The following is a 23,596-nucleotide window of genomic DNA, read 5'->3' on the forward strand; positions in this document are numbered from 1 at the left end:
CTCTAAGATTAGATCCAGAAACCTGAAGAAGAAACAGATTTGTGGTGCCTCACAGCCTGATGTGGCGACGTTGAAGGGGACAAAAATGAAAACAGATTTGCGGTGCCTCACGATTTGGGGTTTTTATTGGCCTCATATTTTCAATTTAGGGTTGTAAATTAAGATTATGGGTTTTGTATGATTATGGTTCTTATTGTTCTCTATAGATCTGGGTTTTTTTTTTTTATGATTTGGGGATTTTATTGTTCTTGTTCCCCCTTTGCAAAGTATGTTTCATTTTTTTTTATTTTTTTTCAGATCTGGATCCAGTATTACTAACTCAGTCGAATTTGGTATAACTAACTAACTAAGTTGTACTTAGTATTATGCAATATAACCAGTAGAACTTAGTCGAACTCGGTATAACTAACTTAGTAGTAGTACTTAGTAGTCCTTAGTAGTACTCAGTACAATCGGTATAATTCGGTATAACTACACTTGGTAGTACTAAGTATAACTCAGTAAAACTCGGTATAACTATACTCAGTAGTACTAAGTATAACTCGGTATAACTCGGTATAACTACATTCAGTAGTACTCAGTATAACTCACTATAACTCGGTATAACTACATTCAGTAGTACTCAGTATAACTCAGTATAACTTAACATCAATATTACTCTGTAGAACGAAGTATAATCTAGTACAACTAAGTAAAACTATACAGTATAATGTAGTATCCGAAATTTGAAAATTTTGAAAATTTGAAAATTTAAAAATTTTAAAATTTGAAATTTGAATTTCGAACTTTTTATGATTTAAATTAATGATTTCGAAAATATAAAAGGGCAAAATCGGATATTCATATTTCATTAAATCAATGAGAATATAAGAGATTTGAAAAGTCCATAGGAGATTGTCTCTGCCACAAATGGAGGCGTGGGAGAAGTTGGCTCGAAATTCACGTAGATAACTTTACTTTTTGTCCTCGAGCTACGCGCGAACTAAATAAGAAGACCAACTTTTTAAAGAGTTTTCATGTGGATTTCTTATAATAAAAGAAACAAAAAAACTTGATCAATAAACAAAAAAGATTTGATCGATAAATAAAAATTGAGTTATCATACAAAAACTTCAAATAAATCCTTTAGAACCTCATATTCTCATAGTGAAACGAACTTTACATTTTATAACAAATTTTATTAAAATATTAATATTTTGTTTGTGTGAGAAATTTTATAGAATTCTCATCTATGAGGTTACTTTAAGTGCAGTATATACAAACAAGTGAACAACGAGATCTTAAAGTGGCAACGACGGACGTGAACCGGCGCCAGATTTGTTTGCCTTAGAGTATACAATGAATTCATCTAAAATGCTGTAAATGATGGCTGAGAGCCAGAGAAACCACATAAGAAGAAGGACAAGAGCAAACGTCGCGCAAACCACAGAGATCAGCATGAGAGCGGCTAGACCGCCGAAGAGATGACTCGTGTGTCCGGAGAGTCTGGGGGCTATCCCGGGCCGTAGCCCCACGTCTATGGCTTCACGGACGCGAAGAACCGCGTAGAACAAAGCGAATACACAAAAACTCAAAAATGCTGCTTTATGTGTTTCTAAAACAGAGGACTGTTGGTTTATTAGTTGGAGTAGTCCTATAAGTCCAGCGTTGACCATTACGATGACTTTGTGTACTGCGGTGGAGTATGTGGTGAACTTTACCGCTTCATCGTCGGAGATTGGGAGGGTTTGGTTAACGGCGGAGACCGCATCCATATTTTGTATCTTCTCTGTTTTATTCCTTTTTCTTTTCTTGATCTTTGAACTTTATATCTATGTGATGATTTTATAAGCGCAGGAATCTGAGAGCTGAGCAGCTGAGCAGCTGAGCAGCTGAGCAGCTGATCATTTATCTGCATGGAAGGATGACCGTCCGATGAGCTACGTGCGCAACCATCATTATCTCTCACCGACCAGCATAGCCCGGGCCCACACGCACATTTTTTCGTGTTTTTCCTCAACACATGATGTAAAAAATAGAATAACATGTTGTAAGAAAAAAAGTAACTATGTATAATAGTTCATGTATTTTAATGGATTTAGGAATACAAATTAAACATAGTGTTATTGATTCTATGATTTTAAAATTTATATTAAAATCATGGTTAATGGTTTAATGATTTATAAATTTTAATTCAAATCAAGAGTTAATGGTTTAATGATTTATAAATTCTAATTCAAATCAAGTTTTATTTAATCAAACATATTTACTAATGAATTTGATTCATAACAGAATTGAATGAATTTGTAAAGATCTATTTGTTAAAAGTATAAAGATTCAAATCCGAGAAAACTTTTCATATTTTGTAAATACTAATTAAAATTCATATATTAGATTATAAAATTTGTATCTTTTACTCAAATTTGTAAATATTATATAGATTTCTAAATCAAATGAAATATATAAACTAATAACACTTCCAAAAAATATGAGTCTCATGCCCATTTAAAATCTCATATTTAGAAAAAGTATACAAATAAAGCGAAAATATTAGAAAAGTAGCATAACAACTTATACACCTTTTTTTATGACCAGGGGTATATGGCAGATCGGACCCCAACCAACTAATTTTTTGAAAGCATGTTCACCGGCACTAGACAGATCTTCTTGCTAAAATGAGAACTAAATACCACTAGATCACGATCTACGCAACCGCACGTGTTTTTGTTTTTATTTATTTTTATATAAATATTTTGTTTTCAATTCTAAATTGGTATATATTAGAATATATATGTGTCTATCAATTTTTAAAACATAATAAGTTTACGGTATATGTTTTTCATTGAATAGATTGTTTCAAACTTTCACATGTATTTGTATCTTCTTCTATATATATATATATATATATATTTGGATTATTATTTCATTATTAAAATCGTAACTATATATATAAAGATTAGTAAAATATTGTTTTATGTCATATTCAAAGATATTGTAAAATTTCACAAATTTAGAAAGTTTTTAAAAAATTAAAAATTTCGCTTCATAGATTTATATTATCGAATAAATAATTTAACATTTATTTTTTGTTTAATTTTTAAAATAAAATATATAGTTTAAAATTTGTTTTCATTGGTTTAAGGTAGTAAATATTAATCATTGTTATATAATATAATTTTTGTTATTTAAAGAAAAATCTTAATAATTTAAAAGTTAACATTGATAAATATTTAGATATTTAACATATGGAGGTATAGTATTAGAACATTAAATTATATCTATTTAATTTGTACTATCTATAAATCCAATGGATCATCTATTGTTTAAATTCAATTATTGATAGCTCAATAAAAGTTTATGGTAGGCCAAAAATTTAAATGATAAGATTAGAGATTAAATGTAACAACATTTTCTAGGAATATGTCCATTAGATCCATTTTTTAAAAAAAATCACACATGAATCAAAGTTGTGACTTCTGTTTTAATATATAAGATGTTACTTGGCCACACAAAAAGATGAATCTGAGATAGTAAGTTTCAAACCTGGGGTGATTAGCACCTTTCCAAATTTGCCTTACCACTTTACCACGCTTAATACACATTTTTGTACATCCAAATTTATAGTAGATTAACTAGCCTAAGAAAATTAACCGAGAACCAAAACCTGAACCAGAAAGAACCAGAAAAACGAGGACGTTGTGTATTTTGAGAGAATTTGAATTGTAATACCCCGGTTGGTTGTATATAGAAAGGCTTAAGAGAATTGATTTGGCTACCTATATCACCAAAGTACGCTTACCTTTTCCGTCACACATCCGTTTAGAACTCCAGGGTTAAGCATGCTTGAACTAGAGTAGTGGAAGGATGGGTGACCTACCGAGAAGTAATTCTCGATACCGTGTAAGTTAGGTCAAAGCTCGGCGAAAGGTCATGTTGTGATTGCAAGATCAGTAAACAATAATTTTGAGCCTTCAAAAAAAATTAACGCACTATCTGTCGGATGTGATGGGATCCACGGGATGAATGAGCCAGCAAGGGTGGTCCATTAGCCGTGGGCGGTCGCGCCGTTACATATTTAGCTGATATTAGGAGACACTCAATGGTCCAAAAGTTTATGTAGATACATCCTCAAGATGATAGTCAATAAAAAGAAGTTCATTTTTGAAAAAGAAACAAGTTAAATAGTTTATCTTTTGTTGCACTGTTAGGGATAGGCATTCGGGTATCTATTCGGTTTCGGTTCATGTCTATTTTAATTATGGGTTTTTGGATTTAAATATTTTAGCCTCATTCGGATATTTAAAAACTTGGTTCGGTTCGGGTTCAGATAACCCATATAAATTTTTTTAAGAATTAAAATTCATATATGCTTTAAATTTTTCACAATCTAAAAATAAAATTAATATATAACATATAAATTTTAATAATATATGCCAAAACACCTAAACTTCACATAAAAATTGGTTAGGTTGAATCTTTGGATGAAGAATTATTAGATATTTTAAGTATTTTGGTGGCTTGAGTATTGTGTAGCGATTTAGATATTTACTTTTGATTATATAAAGATATTTTAAAGTATTTTGGACAGCTTAGAGATATCTTATACATTGTAGATATTTTTTGGATATTATAAAAATAACTAGTATATTTAATCATAAAATATGATTCCAATCTATTCGGATACCCGAAATAATTGGATTCGTATCGGATTCAGTTCTAGTTCTTTAGATACCAAATTTTTTAACCCATTTGAAAATTCAACCAGCTCATCGGATTCTGTATTTCTTTTTGGGTTCTTCATATTCAGATTTTTTTGCCTAGCCCTAGCGTCATTCTCTCTAGAATGCATTGTTTTTCTCGTTTTGTTTATATAGTAATCCATAAATTATAAAAGTTTGGATTATTATATTTTATGAATCTAAAGATTTTTTATGATTTATAAATTAAAAATATATTTTTATTTTAAAATAGGAAAATAACTGATTTTTACGGTATATAAATTGACTTCTATTTACAGATATAAATTTATAGTGTTCTCATTTGATTATTTGATATGTAGAAAATATGTACTATAAAACGTAGATGCATTTTCAGGTGTAATCGACAAAATAACTTCAAAATATTTTGAAGTGCTTAAAAAGTTAAAGATGTACTTAATTATAAATAAAAAATAAGTTGTAAAATGTTTATTCATATTTATATAAATGTTGTATATATAAATATATTAGCTATTAATTTATGTTTATATTAGTACCATATATTTATATAAAAAAATTCACAATTTATTATCTTATTGTTTATCGAATTGTGCTATATTTAATACTAGTTTATTTCAGAAATGATAGAATTTATTAATTTATATTGTTTATTAATTTATACTCGTTATCTTACTGATTGAACGTTGTAAAGTTCTACAAAATGGTTAAAATGTCGTTTACCATAGTTAAGGTGTTGTTTGGCGGACGTTAGGAGACACTAAATGGTCCCAAAAATTCTGCAGATGCATCCCCAATATATATAACTATGCCACTTTCTTGTTCGATGGGTTTTCTTTGAAACTAGAGAGATCAGATTAATTCCACCATACAGGTTTATCCTTCGAGAAATGAAAAGAATAAATTAATCAATGCAGTAACTAAAGCAGAGCAAAATAAGATACCAGATTCATATTAAATTGTTAACTTCATACAATAGCAAAGATCTAAAACAACAGATCACACTCCTAGTGACAAATCGAAGAAAAACCTCAACAATCCCTTGACATAGATCACAGACATGATAAACATTTCAGACAGAGAGATCAAGAGATGAGCTACTGTGTGCCATGTGAGGAGGAGGAGGAAGAACAAGGGCAAAGCAGAGACGTTCGCGCCACCTGAAATACCAAACACTGACGTCGTCATCTTCTTTCAAACCATTACCCTGAACGACATCGTTCCACCCACAGATCAAAGCATAGTTCAAGGTTCCATTCCCTGCTCCTTTCAACATCTCCCTCCTCATCAAAATCAAACCCCACTTTTTCTTGTGCTGATCCACTAGCATCGCCCCAACTCCGTTCTTTCCATCTTGATGCTCTGCTACGATTCTCAACTCCACGGGAGTCAAGAAGTCGTTACGGATTAGGCTGTTGAAAGGCAATAAGAGACGGCTCTGTGCCGGGTCGACATCTGTACTGGTCAGCTTCTTCTCAAAGATGAGCCACGGGCCTTCGGTTACAAGCTCTCCTCTCGTTGCTGCCATTGCTTCCAGTAAACTGACCAGCCACTCCGGAGTAGCTCTACCTTTCCATGAAAAAGGAGGAGCCCTAACTTTCTTGGATTTACCACCAGTGTTACGCTTTTCTTGCCGGGCACGTCTCTTGCGGTTTGTCTTCTCTGTTAGGGTTGAAGAAGAAGGATGAGCAGATACATAAAAACACTGAAGAGGGTTCGATGGGGCTTCTTCTGTCTCAGAATCATCTGGGGTCTTGTTAAGGTCGAAAAGTGATGAAGAAGTAGAAGCTTCATTAAGGGTTTCATGGCTTTGTGACCGGAGAAATTTCTTCGGGGGGCTCCTTCTTTTCCTTGGGAAGGCATTGAAAAATTCATACTCGATGTCTTCTTCTTTTACAGACAGAGTCCCTGATTTTAATATACGGTCTGCTTCTGCTTCTGCTTCTTCTTCATATAACAGGACGGCCGCATCAACCAAGGTACAGAAATTTCTCGAGCTTATCTCTTTCTCCGCAGCCGCAAGATGATCATCGTAATACATACCCTCTGTGTTTTCCTCTCTCTTTCTCGACATAGTTTAGGGTCTCAAAAGAAAACGAAAGAGGAGAGGATGATAATTATTAGAGATTAATCCGATGTGGTTTTATAAAGAGAGGGTAAAGGCTAAAGAGCTCAGACTCCTAATTGGGTACTATTATGTTTCGAAACTCTTCCTTTTTAACTTACTTGGAAACCAAGCCTCCCACTATTTTCCTTTCTCTGTTTTTAAAAGTTTTCCATTTTTTTCTCTAGGAAAATCAGTAAATCTGATAATTAGATGTTTTAAAATCTTTAAGAAATCTTAGTACAGTTATCTCAAATAATTTTATATTATTTGTTCGCCATGATATTTATCCAAGATCAAATCATATATATGTATATATATCTGTAAAGAATTTTTTTTCTTACAATAAAAAAATCTTATTCTTTTAAAATAATTAATATACAGGAAATTTTTTAAAAGTATGTTCAGGTTTATCTCTAACAAACAAAATTGAAAATTAAAATGGGGAATTAACAAAAGGTAATTAAAAACAATAGAATTCCATTTTTCGCAAAACTACATTTTTGATTTCTTGAATTTAAAATTATTTTAGAATTTTGTATAACACAGTAATATAAAAGGGAAATAACAAACTAAGAATAAAAAACGATCTTGGAGTTTGCAAGAAGTGTTTAAGAGGTTCGATACCACTCTAGTGACAGTAAAAAGTTCTGCCGGTCCAGTTATATTTTTTCTATTGAAATGCCAGAGATTGAGTTTGCTAAAGCTCTCGACCATTTAACCATTTAGGGGAAGGGATTAAACCGAGACTCTTGTGGAACTTGCAAAAATGTGTTGGATTCAGACAAAAAAAAAAAGTTGTCTAAAAAAGAGGCCGCTTTAGATCGAGTGTGCAAGTATCACTCAAGAGAGAGAGGATAAGAACACAAGAGACTGATGAGGATCACTCAGATGGAAAAGAAAGCGATGATCGTCTGACGTCCCACTTAAAAGCTGACTACAACCAAGTACAAAGTTTTGAACTCAAGTGACAGATAGTTTCTCAGAGACTTAAAATCGCGTCGCGCAACAGTAAAACAAGCAACAATCTACGATTTGCGAGTAGTCAGAGCAACATGCAATTCTCAAACAAACAGAATCTCTGATGATTTTCAACATTGGCTTTAGGTTCAGCTGCACCGGCGGCTACCGTGAGACTAGCTCGACTCCAAACTACAAGTCTTCTTCCATGATACTCATATAAGAACTATATATACCTTTGAGAAGGATAAAGGTAGCAAAGAAAGTAGTGTAGATGTGTGATTCAGTAAATGTATTTTAGGAAAAGAATACCATCTTAACAATATGATAAACGCATACAAATATAACTAAAAATGCTGAAAAAAATGTATATGTTATTCAGGCCGAGCCGACACACAAGACGAAAATCAAAGGGAGGTTTTTCATATCCATCTATAACAATAATAAAACTGATCGACTAATAAAAACTAGTCTTCGTCGTCAGAATCAGCGAATGTGATCTTCGTAGCCTTTGGAGCATCAGCTGCTATTTCTTTAAAATGAGCTCCATACAGTTTTGACTCCTGCAATTTTTAATAAGACAACACACATCAACCACTCCATATCTAGCTAATGATGATGAAGAAGAAGAAACAATGAGTGTGTGTAGGAGACTCAAGAATCAAACCTTTTTCTTTACATGAGTGCCAAACTTGGTAAGATCAGTAGGCACTACTTGTCCAGCTTCCCTGAGAACATTCACAAGCTCTCCAGCAAGACCCTTCAAGAAGACAACAAGAATATTTTAATTATCTCAGAAAACTCTACTTAAGATTTTCTGAGGTAAACAAACTTACCTTGTTCTGTTGTGTGAAGAAGGTGTGCGCAACACCCTTCTTACCCGCTCTTCCCGTCCTCCCGATTCTGTGAACATAATCCTCTGTTGTCAAAGGGAAACTGTAATTTATCACAACTTCCACGTCAGGGATATCGAGCCCTCTTGCTGCTACATCAGTAGCCACCTACAAATTTAATAAAAACAGTATCAATGCTCTGTTTTCAAAACCAGCCAAGGTATTATTATTACACTATTACATACCAGTAAGGGGCAGGATCCTTCCTTGAACAATGCTAAAGACCTGGTACGTTCGCTCTGTGCTTTGTTTCCGTGTATGGATACAGCCTTCCAGCCTCTATATAGTTATGTAAAGATTAGAATCAATGCAGCTTGTTAGCAAAAATTATTCAAAGATGTTTTTTTTATTTTCTGTTGAGGTGATTTAGGGAAAATAAAAGATCAAACCTTTGCTGAAGGAAACGCTCGAGACGGTCAGCTTCCACCTTGTACAAGGCAAATACTAAAACCCTGTTCCTGTAAACACCCAAAAAACTTGGTGTTAGTATAGTGACAAAGATCTGGTAAGTAAGGAGTTTGGATAAACTGAGTAGGATATATAGTTACTTTTGTGATTTATGGTATTTTTCTAGTAAAGCAATAAGGCGCTGATCACGAGCACGATCGTCCAAGACCTGCAAAAACGTGTAGCCAAATCAAAAAGACATGTTTGTTAGGAGTGAATGCGACTATGGGGGGAGAAAACATAACTTGCTCTGGGGATTTATCATACATACCTCAACGATTTGCATAACATCGTGGTTGGCAGCCAAGTCTTCAGAACCTATGACTATCTGAAACAAATTCGATTTGATCATTGAGAAAATGAAACAACTTTTGTAGTATGTCAGAGAAGATAAAACTGAAAAGGAAAAGATACCTTGACCGGGTTTGGATCCATGAATTCCTGAGCCAGTTTGTGAACATCTATAGGCCAAGTTGCACTGAACATAACCATCTGACGAACTATAACACAGAAGAAGAAACTTTCATTAGACATGATATGATGAGATTGCTAGGTAAAAAAGGGACTCTACCACTTACCTTTGTTCGTTTTGCTCAGAATAAACCGGACTGGTTCCTCGAAACCCATATCAAGCATTCGATCTGCTTCATCCAATACCTGCAACACAGGAGCTTCTGTTACTGTCTAATACATGCAACTTATATGATGATCCTAAGGGGATATAAGTCAAATAGCATGATTAAAAAAAGATGTTGTTATGTTGCTTACCACAAAGGAAACATCTGAGAGACGAAGCTCATTAGACTCAATCAGGTCTCTCAAACGACCTGGTGTGCCAATGACAATATCCTAAAAAGAACAAGTCATTTGATTAAGAAACAGCCAACACAAGACATATGTGCTAACAAAAAGAACATAACAATAAGTCTTACAACTCCAGAACGAATGGCGTTAATTTGAGGCCTTTTAGAGCTTCCACCATACACACAAATCGATTTCAAACCACACGGTTCACCAGCTTCACTCAATACATCAGATATCTGCCAAAACCATATCACCAGAAAAACTAAGACTATGTTCACCTTTTTTAACTAGAACATGAAAGAAACTGTTTTGTTTTCTCTAACCTGAACAGCTAACTCTCTTGTCGGGGAAAGAACAAGACAAGCCGGGTTCCTTGTTCCTTTACCACTCTTGTTCTTCTTCAACATGTGCATAATCGCAGGAATCCCAAAAGCCAATGTCTTACCTAAACACACCAAAAATCACAAAGTTAGAATCTTCAAAAGGCATTACTAACCAAGACAAGACATTACTGACCTGAACCGGTCTTCGCAATACCGATAAGATCACGGCCATCCAACAGAAACGGCCACGAATGAGACTGAATCGGAGAAGGTTTCTGGAAAGTCTTGCAGCAATCAAGAACGTTCTCAGGCAACTTCGACTCAGCAAATGATGTTAAAGCTGCGTACTTTGCTTCCTCCGCACCTTTCCCCGTCACAACAACCTTCTGCTCACTCTCTCCTGCCTTCTTTTCGGGGACTACTTCACTCTCTTCCTCCTTCTTCTTCTTCTCCTCTTTCTCCTTCTCCTTCTCTTTCTCCTCTCTCTTACGCTTCTTCTTCTTCTCTTTACTACTCAACTCCTCGCCATTAGTGACCACCTCTTGAGGCACTTCGACCTCTGCGTGTTTGTTCTTCTTGCTCTTCTTCTTCTTCTTCTTCTCTATCGTGTCTGTCATCGGACTCTCGACGGCGGCTAAGGGTTCGCCGGAAACGGGAAGCTCTTGCTTTTTTCCAGCCATTTTTTGTTCTTTCTTTTGTTTGCGATTGAGAGCTGAAACGGCCGAACGAGAGTCGTTGAACAATTTAGGTTTACGTGAATTTATAACATCGAAAACTTATTTTTCTAAAATTGCAAATTTTGTCTGAATGTTTTAGTTATTACCCTAAAAGGGTTTATACTCTTGTTTTTCTATCTTTTTTCTCAGTAAACTCTTATTCTGTTAAAAATAGACCTAAATATGATCCAGTTCCTCAACAAATGGAAACTTCTTAGGCCATTAGTAAATCCATGTTCCAATTCAATCCGATAATAACTAAGATAAGAACTGCGACTTGCGCATGGTGAGTATATTTATATATATTATCAATAATTTTTTTAATATATTTGATCATTTTATTTATACAAATACAATTTTTTGTTGTTATTATATAATTTCTTTCTGATGGACCAAATCAACTTTTATTAAAAAATTTGGAACTAAACTATAATTAATAAGTATGGGTTGATCGGATTGGACATTTAACAAATTATAACACAAAAATCTTATTTTTTTCCACCGAACACATTCTTGAAAAAAATGAACAGTATTGTTTTCACAGTTGAATTATTTTGGCATGTATTTTCCATATGGTTTTGAAAAGTTTCAGATCAACCATCGAATTGATACATGTCATTTTATTGCTTTTAGTTGTATGCTTAAGGAAAATTTACATTTTTGTAATTTAAAGTCGTTTAAAAAAAAAAAATCAAAATATAACATATTAGAAAAAAGTCTGACATATAAGAAAAATATAACATATTTCCTTATTTTTGTAATTTAAAGTCGTTTTTAAAAATTAAAAATATAACATATAAGGTTTCCTCTTTTTGTAATTTAAAGTCATTTTAAAAAATTCAAAATATAACATATAAGAAAAAATATAGTTTTTTATTATATGGTTACTATGATTGTTTATTTTTTAAAATAATATAAAATTAAACAAATATGAAGAAGGATGCAAAAATTGTTATCAAATATTTATTATTCATAATCATTAATTGATATATAAATATATATATATATATATATATATATATATGTTAATCATATTAGATAATTCAGTAGCTTTTATTTAAAGAAAAAAATATACGCTTCTTATATTTTGGTTTAATATAATGTTCCCTAGTAATTGGATTTGGATCAACATTTTTTTAATTGATTCTTAAGCTGCGTAAGCTAAATTGACATCTTAATTAAGTGACACATAAACATGTTCTCTTTTTAATTTGTACAAACTTAAGGTTACAACTTTTTAAAGAAAAAATATACACTTCTTATATTTTGGTTTAATATAATGTTTCCTAGTAATTGGATTTGGACCAACATTTTTTTAATTGATTCTTAAGCTGCGTAAGCTAAATTGACATCTTAATTAAGTGACACCTAAACATGTTCTCTTTTTAATTTCTACAAACTTAAGGTTACAACTTTTTAAAGAAAAATTATACGCTTCTTATATTTTGGTTTAATATAATGTTTCCTAGAAATTGAATTGGGACCAACATTTTTTTAATTGATTCTTAAGCTGCGTAAGCTAAATTGACATCTTAATTAAGTGACACCTAAACATGTTCTCTTTTAAATTTCTACAAACTTAAGGTTACAACTTTTTAAAGGATCATCAATTAATATATATGGGATAAGCATTTGTGGGATTAGGTTTGATCGAGTTATAACTCGTTTAGATCATTTGAATATATGTGAGCACAAATTGAATATCAAGGTTTTAAAGGTAACCTTAATTGGATTCATTTCGTCCAAATAATCAATTATACGATTCGATCCGCCCTGCAACTACCTAGATTTTCAATGTCCGGATATCCATAATTTTTAACATTTTTGACCGGAGATCCAATTCGATCCATACAAATATATTAAAATAAAAATGAATGAGAAATTAAATGAAAAAAACAACATAATATAAAATAATAATAATTTATTATAAAATTTAAAATTTATGTATTGTAAATACATTGATAAATAAAATATTGTAAAAATTACATAAAATATAATAATTATATAATTTATATTTATAACTTTTTAGATATATGTAAATTTTCATATAATGAATTGGATAAGATATCCGTTTTAAAAATTATTAATATTTATGCTCTGCTTCATTTTTATGGATATATGAATATTTGATTTGCTTTATAGAATTACAACTATCTATATTTTTGGTTCAAATCAAAACGAATGATGAATCAAATCAAATTTTACAAATATTTTGCTCAGACCTAGTTGTGGAAAAAATATTGTTTGTTCATAGTTTTCTATATCTGAAACAAAAAGACAATATTATAATTCAGTAATGCTTTTGTTTGAGAGAAAGTAAGAAGCAATCAATATTTTTTGGATAATAGTCTTTACTCCATTCCATTGCTAAAATTCCAATTCAGAAACTATAGTTGTCATCATCTATAGTTTTTTTATGAAATTTTGCAAATATATTACGTTGGATCCGACCAAAACTATTTTATATTGTTTTATTAAAATGAATAAGAAGTGAGGTTTACATTCTTGATTAGTATCCACTTTTCAGTTTTCACTTTTCACAAACCACACAATAGTCTCTAGTCTAGACTAGTTGACTAGTAAAAGGTTGGATCCATTTTAGAAATGTTTTATTTATAGTTAGGTATTGGGTTGTCTTGACGTCCATAGATTCTACACACAATATACTTTTTTTCTACACACAATAACTTTTTTATCTCTCTTTCTAAGCAAATATGTATGTAATATGATTTCAAACAGGCTTGAATAGAACAGTGACATGAATAACAAAATTATCTTTACTCAACAACATTTCTTTTAAATTTCCCCACTAGTGTTTCCTTGAATGCGTTTAGTGAGATACAACAAAATACATACATCACTGGCGAAAATTAGATTTACCAAATCCAAGAAAAGCTGAGGGACAAAAAAAAAGAAAAGAAAAGAAAAGTGCAATCGTAAGCTTCATTTTATTATGAATAAATGTTCCACATTTGATATTAGAAGGGATCCTAAACAATATATATGATAGATGAGTCACTCCACTTAGCACCAATTGGTTTTAGGTTGGAAGTCAATCTAGCTTAACATGGTATCAGAGCCCGATCCACGCAGTCCAATCCGATCCATTATCGATCCAGCCCAAAGTTGGCCCATCGATCCTTGCCCGAGCATTCCAAAACTGACGCAGGGCCATCATCTCGAAAGGACGTATTAGGGATAAATGTCACACATTTGATATTGGAAGGGATCCTAAACAATATATATGATAGATGGATCACTCCACTAAGCTTAAACATTTTCCTCAGCTTAAGCAAAGCAAAGCAAAGATTATAAAAAGCAACACCTTTCGTCTTCTTTAAAGTTCTTGAACATAAACTCTTGGGACATATAACTTCTTCTTAATTTTCATTTTTCTCGGGAAAATCCAAAGTCAAGATCAAAGGGAGATTTCGTCTCTAGAGATCTTTAGAAGATTTCAGATTCAATCAAACAATGGTTGGTATCTTTTCCAGACTCTCTGTAGGTAGAAGCAGCCATCGACGAACTCAAAGTGCAATCGTAAGCTTCCTTTTCCTCTTTGTGCTTTTGGGTTCCAGGAAGATTCAACCTTTTTTTTTTTTTTTGTTGGTTCAATTCTTATGATTCTTCTGCTCTCGACGTTCAAATCTATAGAGCATGTTTAGATCTTTGCTTGGTTCAAATTAAACACTAGATTAGATTCTCCATTATTCATGATATGGCTTGAATTCGTTTCGTTTCAGTTGCAGATTCGACCAAAGGATGGCCTTACTAAAATAATGGCCATGCTTCAAAATTTTGGCTTTTTTTAACCGAATTAGATAAATAATTTAATAAAGTTATTATAGAAAAATTGTCTCTGTCTCTTTGAATCAGGATGATAAGGAAGTATTGGCTCCAAGTTCTGATGTTACTGCATCAACTACCACAGCAGCTACTCATGGTATTGAAGTAACAACAGAATTTAAACCAGTGGAACATCCGGTCGAGCCTTTGGACAATGATCAACCGATTCAATGTCCCTTGCCCGAACCATCCATTCTTAATGTAACCCCGCAATGGTTCTTTGTTAGTCTTAAGTGTAGCTGCTTATACAAAAGCTTTGAAGTTTTGAAATTTGTAATCTGTAGTGATCCTTTCTATATTTGGGATTTGATGCAAAACAGGATGGAAGAATCTGGAAGGAGAGAGTCTCTGCGTCTATGAGGAGAAGAGGTGATTTGCAGATTATGAAAGATGAGAATTCTACTGAATCTGATGGTTCAGCACCAAAACCACCCCGCCTGCCTAATCGTTCCATCTTGCCATCACTTAGTGCCCCTGAACACAACTTGCTAAATTTACTAGAAGAATGAAATGCGATTCAGACGGTAGCTTCCAAGAACGGATGAACAAAAGTTCCTTATCAAGTTTATAAGCACTTATAACATGCCTCTTCTTCAATCCACAAGCATTTTTTAATAATAAACCTTGCTTTGGTAAAATTAATAACAATTTTACCATTATTGTTGTTTTCACCTCTTTGCCGGGAACCCAAGAATTGTAAATAATCTCTCCCACCGTGAGTTGAACCCAAATGGCGGAAGTTACAGCTGCAACCCCTTTACCACTAGGTCAACTCAAAGTTGGTTTTTACCATTATTGTTCATGTGGCATGTTCACATTCCTCCTCAGATATCTTAGTTAAGAACACATAAATTACTAGAAAATTTACAACTTTTGCCACTGGTACATATTGAACAGTTTATCTTATTACATTTTATCTTATAAGATATACAATCGGTTTGTTATATAAGACAATCTATAAATTACTAGAAAATTTACAACTTTTGCCACTGGTAAATTTGTTAACATTTTATGTTTCTAAAAACATTTAGAAAAATACTTCACCTTCGTTTTCTTTATTTATTTTATTTAAATTTCAGATACAAAATATCAAAAAAAATAATGTAACAATTTTTTTATCAATTTAAGAATCATAACATATAATAAAAAATATATCAAGACTTAATATCGTATTAAAATGTCCACTGTGAATAATTAAATTAAACCTTAAATCCAAAATAAGCTGAAATTAAGATATAAATTATAATAGCTTATCGACAAGGTAAATAAACTAATATCAAATCTCATCAACTAATTTTTTTAATAGATTCATAATCGACATGGTCATATGATCTTTTTGTTTTTTAAAACTAAAAAATCTAACTTTTTAATTAGAATACAAAAAAGATTCTAATAATGTAATTGAAATTATATAAGAGAAAAATAAGTTAAAATTACGTAGTGGTTCAACTGGTAACCAGACTCTGGATTTTAACCATTTTTACCGGTTTTTAAATAATGGTTTTTTCCAAAAATCCAAATCGGATTACATGCCGGTCATCGAATTTACCGGTTCAACCGCGGATCCGGACGGGTTTCAAATACTGCTGAAAACCAAAAACCATTATGGAGCAGAATTGAAAATTAAACGTCTGGTCTAATCATATTGAGAACATTAAAAACGGTTTAATAAATTTTCAAATTTACATGTATATATTATTTTTATTTTTAGTTTTTGAGAAATTTAATGTATATATGAAATTATTTTTAAAAAAATTATTTAAACGGGTTATCCGAACCCGTAAATATCCGAAGCGATTCCGAACCAAAATTTATAAATATCCAAATGGGACTGAAATTTTTAATCACAAAAAAAAACGAAAACTGACTAGACCCGAAACGAGTCCAAATATGTATCCCAATGTCCACCACTAAATCACACTTTGAAATCTAAACGTTTTGTACCACGTTGAATCAAAATAAAATAAAAATTAATAATTTAACTGAAATAATATCCCGCGCTTTTAAAGCGCGGGTCAAAATCTAGTAATCTGTTAAGAAAACAATTAGCTTACAAAAGAATTTTGATTCCTCCGTATCAATTATGTATATGATACGTCTGCTGAAGATGTTTTAGTAGCGAATAAGTCGTCAAGTAAAACATTTTCGAAATGGTCTGAGCCAGAGGCCTGATCGGTGTGGTCTGAGTTGCGAGCTACAAACAGCTGAGCCGCCTTCTATGCATCACTAACAACCATCTTCAGCTTCAAGCTTCACCCCATCTTCATCGTTTCATCTCTATATTAAGACTAAGCTCGTGCTCCGACTACCACCACCGGACCGATTCCTTCTCCGTCGCAATTGTCTTCCGCCCTAGCATGAAGCTTCTTCTGTTCAAGTCACCTCTGTCGTGTCCAGCTCTCACACACGGCCAGCTCCTCCTGGAATCAATCCTTTTAATATCTACAAATATTATAAGTAACTTTAGTTTTAATTTTTGATAATTATATATATATATATATATATATATATATATAATTTCTTAAATTTATACAAGTTGATTTCATATATTTTAACCAAAAAACAGATAAAATCTATCTAAAATTATAGTCTTAAATATATAGATATCTATTTTTAAATATAATTTTAAATAAAAATTAATAATTTTATCTTTAATTAAATCAAAATCTATATTAAAATATTGGTAAAAAATAATAAAATAAAAAATATTAATAAAATTTTGCTATTAAATATAATTTAAATTTATTATATTTATAGGTGCATATGGTACAGAAAAACATCAAGTTTGTATAGATGAATTGATTACATAAAAAAGGAAAATCCATTGTCCTATAAAACATAATTGCAAATATCATAACAGAGATTAAACCAGGTTACATATATAATTTTATCATGAGCATGATATATAGGAAACTGAATTTTCAAATAATATTATAAATATATTAGACATTTTATCAATATATTTTACCCATAAGCTTGATTTTTTTTTTTGTCAACACCCATAAGCTTGATTTTTTATCAGTATTTTTATAAAAAAAACAAATAACCATAAACCAATAACCTTAATAAACTAAAACTATTATATATAGTTCCAACAATTAAGATTTTTTTTTTCATAACCGAAACAAAGACAATGTACAAAAGTAACCCGATTGTATTCTAAATGAAACCAAAAAAATTGTGATTAAATTTGGATGACTAGGTAACTCAATACTATATCCAAAATGTAATTAATGGAGCCAATCTTAATTTTATAATCAAAATTAAAGGTCTAACAATAAGTTATTGTCTATAATATTATTACAATTATTTTCATACATATAAACTATGTAACGACTCCAACATTTAAATACATAAAAATGAAATAATAACCAATTATTTTAACTGAGTTTTTGAAAGAGATTATATATGTCCATGAACTTTCAAAAAACTATTGTTATGTTCATTTTATGTAACTTTTAATTGTTCACATAATAATAATTACTTTCTATTTTTCAAAACAAAAGTATATCAAATCATGCATAATTTCTCTAAAATATATTTTCAGAGGTAAGAAAATAAACCAAGATTAATGCAACTAACAAAATTAATCAAAATCTTAATATGTTTAGAACAAAAAAACATGATTTAACTTAGAGAAGTATATGTAACTCAATATACTCAAATGATAACCAAACCAAACAAATATTCTATACACAAAATCATATGTCTAATTAAAATAATAAAATAAATTTTTATAAATAAACTACAAAAATAGGTAGCTAATCGATTATTATGATTTATTTACTTTAAAAATATTTATATCCATGACCTAGTGTTATTTGTATTGTATAAGCAACGGGGTTCATTGACCTTATGTCTTTTAATATATTTCTCCACCAATAATATTTATTTTTATAGAGTTGTAGTTCTTTGTTTGTTTAACAGTTTTAGAACACCGTTAAGAGCAGAGAACTTTAAAACACCTTCACTGAATATTGATTTTCCCTTTAGGCTTTATTCGTTGAGTTCTACTCAAGAAATTTCGCTCTATCAACCTTTTAATGGTAAAAAAGAAAAAGTGATTTTCAAACTCAACACAAATCTATACTATTAAACCAGAATCCTTCTTATGAATCTGCCCCTGAATTTTTCTATTAATTACAAAACATTCCATTCTTTTTTTTTCAGTTATTTGCAGTTTTTCAATAACAAAAAAAGCCCAACCTATTTCAATTATTTTTAGTGTTATCTATTGACAAAAAAGGCCCAACGTATTTTCTAACTACATTTACGTTTCTTTAGACCCACTAGGTTCGTTCCCGGGCTACGCCCGGGTTATCTGTCTATGAAAATGTTGAGCCAAAATATCATATTAAATTTAGGTGTTGACTGTTTGAACGGAAAAAAGTGTGTTGTATATCGAGTTTACACAAATGTTTGAAAGCCAAAATGCTGTAAGTAAAGTAGATGATGGAAGAAGCAGATTAAGTCTTTCGCAGATCAGAAGTTTTTTGAGGGTCATGAGAAAGAAAGGACCTGAAATTGGATAAGAATAGTTAGTCAGCATGAGTTTAGTTGAATATAGTAGTATTGCTTTTTATATTAAAAGTTTTGTACCTGGTTTAGGTGGGGTAAACCTATATGGAAGTCCCTTCTTTATTGGCTTGTATCATCGCTTGGTCGATATTTTCGAGATTGTTAATCTGTGAATATAATATTTTATCAGATATCTGAAAAAGATGGGAGGAAAAATTATTTATTTAAAATTACCTATCTCGGGAAGAAGGCCTTTGAATATTTCTTTGTAGACTATGTTCTTCACTTTCAGCTGGTGTGGATCTTCAGTTTTGATGATCGTTAATCCTGCTTTGCTTGTGACACGGGAGAGGGCCACGTAGAGTTGACCATGAGAGAAGACTGGCTGAGGCAGATATAAGATGACCTTTTTTAGACTCTGGCCTTGGCTTTTGTTGATTGTCATTGCGTAGCACAATCTGATAGGAAATTGCCGCCGACGTAATGTGAACGGTAATTTTGTTTCATCATACAGAAGCATAATTCTTGGAATCAAGACCTCTTCTCCAATGTGGGATCCAGTGATGATCTCAGCCTTCAGAACGCGTTCACCAACGTGGGTTAGGATCATCCGCGTACCATTGCATAATCCCTTTTTCTGATTTATGTTTCTGAGAAGCATAACTGGGGCACCAACTTTCAGAGTAAGTTTGTGCGAAGGCAAACCCGAGAATTCCAATGAGTTAAGATACTCAATGGAGTATAGTGTATCATTCTGATCTGATGTAGAATCTGATATCTCAAAGCTGTCTGAGCTGTAGTAATCTCTTGGTACCCCGTCGGTCTGTGAGATGGTGTAAGCATTGATTTCATCAACGGTTTCGTTACGGGGTGTGAGGATGGCTGTATCGGTGTAGGAAGTTTTTGAATTCATCGGGCTGCTGATTTGTCCATATGCGGCATCAACAACTTCTTTCAATGGGTCAACAAAACTCTGACAAATCAATGATTCATCGATATCTATGAATTGGTCATCGTACCCATCCTCCTCATATTCTTGTTCTGGTTCTATACGACCTTCCCCCACTCTGAGAAGCCATTCGGAAAACTCTTTCTCATTTTGATTGACTCGCATATTTTTTTTCAAAGAGAACTTGTGGCAACTATTCCACAGATATGAATGGCTTATCGAAGCTAATACGGTATCAGCTCTTCTACCTTGCGGAATGACTGGTAGGATCTGTCTGAAGTCACCACCTAATATAACTGTTTTGCCGCCAAAAGGCTGATTCTTTGCGGGTGGATTTTTGATAGACATAATGTCCTTCAGTGACTTGTCTAATGCTTCGAAAGCATGTTTGTGTGTCATCGGTGCCTCATCCCAAATTATGAGGTCTGTTTCCTCAATTAGTTCAGCAAGCATTGTACCTGGTTTGATGTTGCAAAGCTTATTTTCGTCGAGCTTCAATGGAATATTGAAGCGAGAATGAGCTGTTCTCCCGTTTGGGAGTAGCAATGCGGCTATTCCCGAAGAAGCAACTGGTAGAACAATTTGTTTTCTTGACCGAAGTCTGGATATAATAGTCTGGTATAGGAATGTTTTCCCAGTGCCCCCTGCACCATATACAAAGAAAAGTTTTCCTTCTTTCTTATCAACAGAGTTTAAGACTGATTCATAGATTGCAAGTTGCTCAGCATTGAGCAATTTGTACTGCTTGTCATGTCTTAATGTTTCCTCCGCAACATCATAATCCATTTCCTGGTTCCACAGACTGTTCCCCAATTCCTTAAGCAAAACAGGGTTGATCTTCGGCATATCCTTAAAATCGTTTAAGGAGCGATCCTGCATGCGTATCAACTTTTCAACTTCTATCAATGTGTATTGCTCCAGGGTATTATCGTCCAGTTCCAGATTCGCGTGGCCTAAGATCCTTTGCCTCTTGTGAAGTATGTCCTCGCTCATTGATTTCCATGAGTGTTCCCATAGTCCTTTAGGGCTTGCAACGAAGCAGTTGTTTAGGAATGTGACGAACAAATCACGAAGCTGGTATGGGCTGGCCGTTCGAGCACCCTCTGACATACTCTCGAGCCATTCAACATCATTGTCCAAAAGGCCTCGTGCATGACAAACTGATTTGAAGTCCGGGTATTTCACGTCGTTGTATGTTTTCAGCTCGTCGTAACTTCTAGGACCCTTAATCTTATTAATGAGGACCCTCAGGTAGTATCGATCACCTGCTGAAGGATGGACAGCTACGACTCGGCCAATGGATTTTCCTTTCTTACGCTCAGTCCACACCTTAGCACTGTTGTTCCATACAAAATATTCAGGAATCTGCACATATGTCAGTGTCCGGGCAAACGCTGACCTTCTGCATAAAACCATCCATTCCGTGAACATCGTCTTCTCGATACCCGGTTTGTGGATAACACGGCCGAGGTTATCTGTTGATTTAACCGTAATATTATGTTCGCCTTCCAAGTGAATGATAAGCTTCTCAACTGATGGTTTCCTTTTGTGTATGTGGAATGCGAAAGTCCGCCACATAGACTCACAAGCTGATAAATATCGGGCTTCGATGTAGTCTTGGATCTCATTGCGTTGCCTTAGGACTTTCTCTTTTGATCCTCCGGATCCCGTGGCGTCGGATGCAGTTGCTGTATTTCCTTTCTCAATAACAGCGGTTGCTCGGTCAACGCCCTTGGTTATGTACTTGAATAAGTATTTCACCGCGCTTGTCCGATTACACCATTCAACATTAATATGAGCTTCGTACTTCTTCAGAAGCTTAATATTATGAGGTACGACATAAGTGTTGTCTAGTACAGCTCCAGCCTTTAGTGTACACGTATCATCGGTTCGGCGTCGACGATATAACACATACCCGGATTTATCAATCGATGTGTTGTCGTTATTCGGCCGAGGATACTTTTTCGTGCACACATTGTTTTCCATACATGGTGACTTCGGATTGAATAGCCCACATGGACCGTGGATCATGTGTTTTGTGACTAAGTCGTAAGCAACTGGGTCATCATCTTTGTTGGGGAGCTCGGCTGAAATTATTTCATCCACTTCTTCTGCACTCGGTGTTCTGGTAGAGTTTCCTAACCACAATAAGATATGTGCATGAGGGAGACCTCTTTTCTGAAATTCTATTCGGTGGAGAGCTGCCTTGTATGGCTTGAAAAAAGTTCCTGCTTTGAAATCCTTAAGCAGTTAAGCAGTTGATCTAGCTTCATCTTAAAAACCCAACATTCAATGTCTGGTCTATCATTAGGGGAATCTCCACCGTATTTCTGAAGATGTTCTTTAATCTCGCTCCAATTGGGATTGGCCGTCATCGTGATAAACAAATCTGGATTGCCGAATTCTCTGCAGATAGCCATAGCATCGTGGTATTTCTCAACTAAGTATCGGGGGCCTCCGGTGAAACTTGGCGGCAGTATAAATCTCTGGCCAATAATTTTAGCATCAGTGTCACCTTTGCTTACAGCATCAAGGACATTGCTGTAGAGCTCAGCCCGCAAGATGTCTTGGTTATTTCTCGCCCACCTCAGTCGGTCTTCTTCAATTGCTGTATAGACGTCCACAATAAATTGATGGAGGAGGCGACCGCCTTTAATCAACGTCATTCCTTGGTTAGGACGTGTTTGGATTAGAGAAGCGTAGTACTGACGGATGGTCACGAATTGCCTTGTTCTTGAAGTGCCTGTCTCAAGATGCAGGGGAATTTCTGGGTGAAATCCATATTCACCATACGGAAACAAAAGAGGGTATTGGAGGCTCATATATAGAGGGTGATCGTCACGTATCTGCTGCAAAGTGTCAGATTGAAACTGAACCACTATATCTCGTTCTCCAATTGTTGATGTTATATCCCCCACGATAAGACCTGCCACCTCGCTTGTAGTTGGGAGATCGTATTCTTTCCCCTTTCCTTTATCTTGGACTAACCTAATAGTAAACTCTGACCCGACGCTTTCGTAGTGGTCTCGTGCACGACGAAAGATCTTTGCTAGACAATTGTTCTCGTCAATCATCTCGATGAGGAGGGCTAACGTTGACTCATCGAGATTACCTTCTGCTGAGGCTTGCCCCATCGCATTTAGGCGGTTTTTGAGTTCGTTTGCCGTGTCAAATATGTAAAGCTGGAGATACTCTGGGAGACAGCCTTGGCGCGGTAGGAGGGAGCCAATTCTGTGGTGGGTTTGACCTTGGATCCGTATAGTATAAGGACCAGGTGCGTGGACGACACTGTAATCCATTTTCATTCCAACGGATGTAAAAGCAAGGACGGAATTATAGACT

General features: G+C 33.6%; 5 protein-coding genes across 5 annotated transcripts; 1 reads left to right on the forward strand and 4 right to left on the reverse strand.

Annotated features, from left to right (window-relative positions):
- Positions 1–1,280: 1,280 nt before the first annotated feature.
- On the reverse strand, positions 1,281–1,754 carry BNAA09G53620D. The gene has a single exon (XM_013883355.2). It carries the CDS (start codon positions 1,752–1,754, stop codon positions 1,281–1,283), a length of 474 nt encoding a protein of 157 aa, XP_013738809.1.
- Positions 1,755–4,644: 2,890 nt separating this feature from the next.
- LOC106443227 (B3 domain-containing protein At1g32030-like) lies at positions 4,645–7,822 on the reverse strand. Its single transcript, XM_048739054.1, has one exon. The coding sequence runs from the start codon at positions 6,766–6,768 to the stop codon at positions 5,767–5,769; it is 1,002 nt and encodes a 333-aa protein (XP_048595011.1). The 5' UTR covers positions 6,769–7,822; the 3' UTR covers positions 4,645–5,766.
- Positions 7,823–8,037: 215 nt separating this feature from the next.
- LOC106435144 (DEAD-box ATP-dependent RNA helicase 5-like) lies at positions 8,038–10,972 on the reverse strand. The gene is made up of 13 exons (XM_048739053.1): positions 10,419–10,972; positions 10,226–10,347; positions 10,031–10,138; positions 9,867–9,947; positions 9,677–9,755; positions 9,513–9,598; positions 9,370–9,426; positions 9,200–9,267; positions 9,041–9,109; positions 8,837–8,930; positions 8,595–8,759; positions 8,426–8,518; positions 8,038–8,321 (listed from the first exon to the last, which is right to left on the reverse strand). Exons 1-13 carry the CDS (start codon positions 10,903–10,905, stop codon positions 8,226–8,228), a joined length of 1,605 nt encoding a protein of 534 aa, XP_048595010.1. The 5' UTR covers positions 10,906–10,972; the 3' UTR covers positions 8,038–8,225.
- Positions 10,973–14,192: 3,220 nt separating this feature from the next.
- LOC106443226 lies at positions 14,193–15,659 on the forward strand. Its single transcript, XM_013884802.3, has 3 exons — positions 14,193–14,481; positions 14,818–14,988; positions 15,108–15,659. The coding sequence occupies exons 1-3, from the start codon at positions 14,416–14,418 to the stop codon at positions 15,294–15,296; spliced, it is 426 nt and encodes a 141-aa protein (XP_013740256.2). The 5' UTR covers positions 14,193–14,415; the 3' UTR covers positions 15,297–15,659.
- Positions 15,660–17,827: 2,168 nt separating this feature from the next.
- Positions 17,828–23,553, reverse strand: LOC125578155. The gene is made up of 2 exons (XM_048740473.1): positions 22,537–23,553; positions 17,828–22,495 (listed from the first exon to the last, which is right to left on the reverse strand). The coding sequence occupies exons 1-2, from the start codon at positions 23,551–23,553 to the stop codon at positions 19,526–19,528; spliced, it is 3,987 nt and encodes a 1,328-aa protein (XP_048596430.1). The 3' UTR covers positions 17,828–19,525.
- Positions 23,554–23,596: the final 43 nt, after the last annotated feature.

Source organism: Brassica napus, chromosome A9 (assembly GCF_020379485.1).
Source record: "Brassica napus cultivar Da-Ae chromosome A9, Da-Ae, whole genome shotgun sequence".
Classification (NCBI taxonomy): domain Eukaryota; kingdom Viridiplantae; phylum Streptophyta; class Magnoliopsida; order Brassicales; family Brassicaceae; genus Brassica; species Brassica napus.

Excerpts from the sequence above, each read along its gene's own strand:
- LOC106443227 (XM_048739054.1), bottom strand. The coding sequence starts at position 6,768 with ATGTCGAGAAAGAGAGAGGAAAACACAGAGGGTATGTATTACGATGAT.
- LOC106443226 (XM_013884802.3), top strand. The coding sequence starts at position 14,416 with ATGGTTGGTATCTTTTCCAGACTCTCTGTAGGTAGAAGCAGCCATCGA. Across the intron at positions 14,482-14,817 it reads GACGAACTCAAAGTGCAATC|GATGATAAGGAAGTATTGGC; the intron begins GTAAGCTTCCTT and ends TCTTTGAATCAG. Across the intron at positions 14,989-15,107 it reads CCGAACCATCCATTCTTAAT|GATGGAAGAATCTGGAAGGA; the intron begins GTAACCCCGCAA and ends GATGCAAAACAG.
- LOC106435144 (XM_048739053.1), bottom strand. The coding sequence starts at position 10,905 with ATGGCTGGAAAAAAGCAAGAGCTTCCCGTTTCCGGCGAACCCTTAGCC. Across the intron at positions 10,139-10,225 it reads CAAGAGAGTTAGCTGTTCAG|ATATCTGATGTATTGAGTGA; the intron begins GTTAGAGAAAAC and ends TGGTTTTGGCAG. Across the intron at positions 9,756-9,866 it reads TCTCAGATGTTTCCTTTGTG|GTATTGGATGAAGCAGATCG; the intron begins GTAAGCAACATA and ends CCTGTGTTGCAG.
- BNAA09G53620D (XM_013883355.2), bottom strand. The coding sequence starts at position 1,754 with ATGGATGCGGTCTCCGCCGTTAACCAAACCCTCCCAATCTCCGACGAT.
- LOC125578155 (XM_048740473.1), bottom strand. The coding sequence starts at position 23,553 with ATGGATTACAGTGTCGTCCACGCACCTGGTCCTTATACTATACGGATC. Across the intron at positions 22,496-22,536 it reads GACCAGACATTGAATGTTGG|GATTTCAAAGCAGGAACTTT; the intron begins GTTTTTAAGATG and ends TAACTGCTTAAG.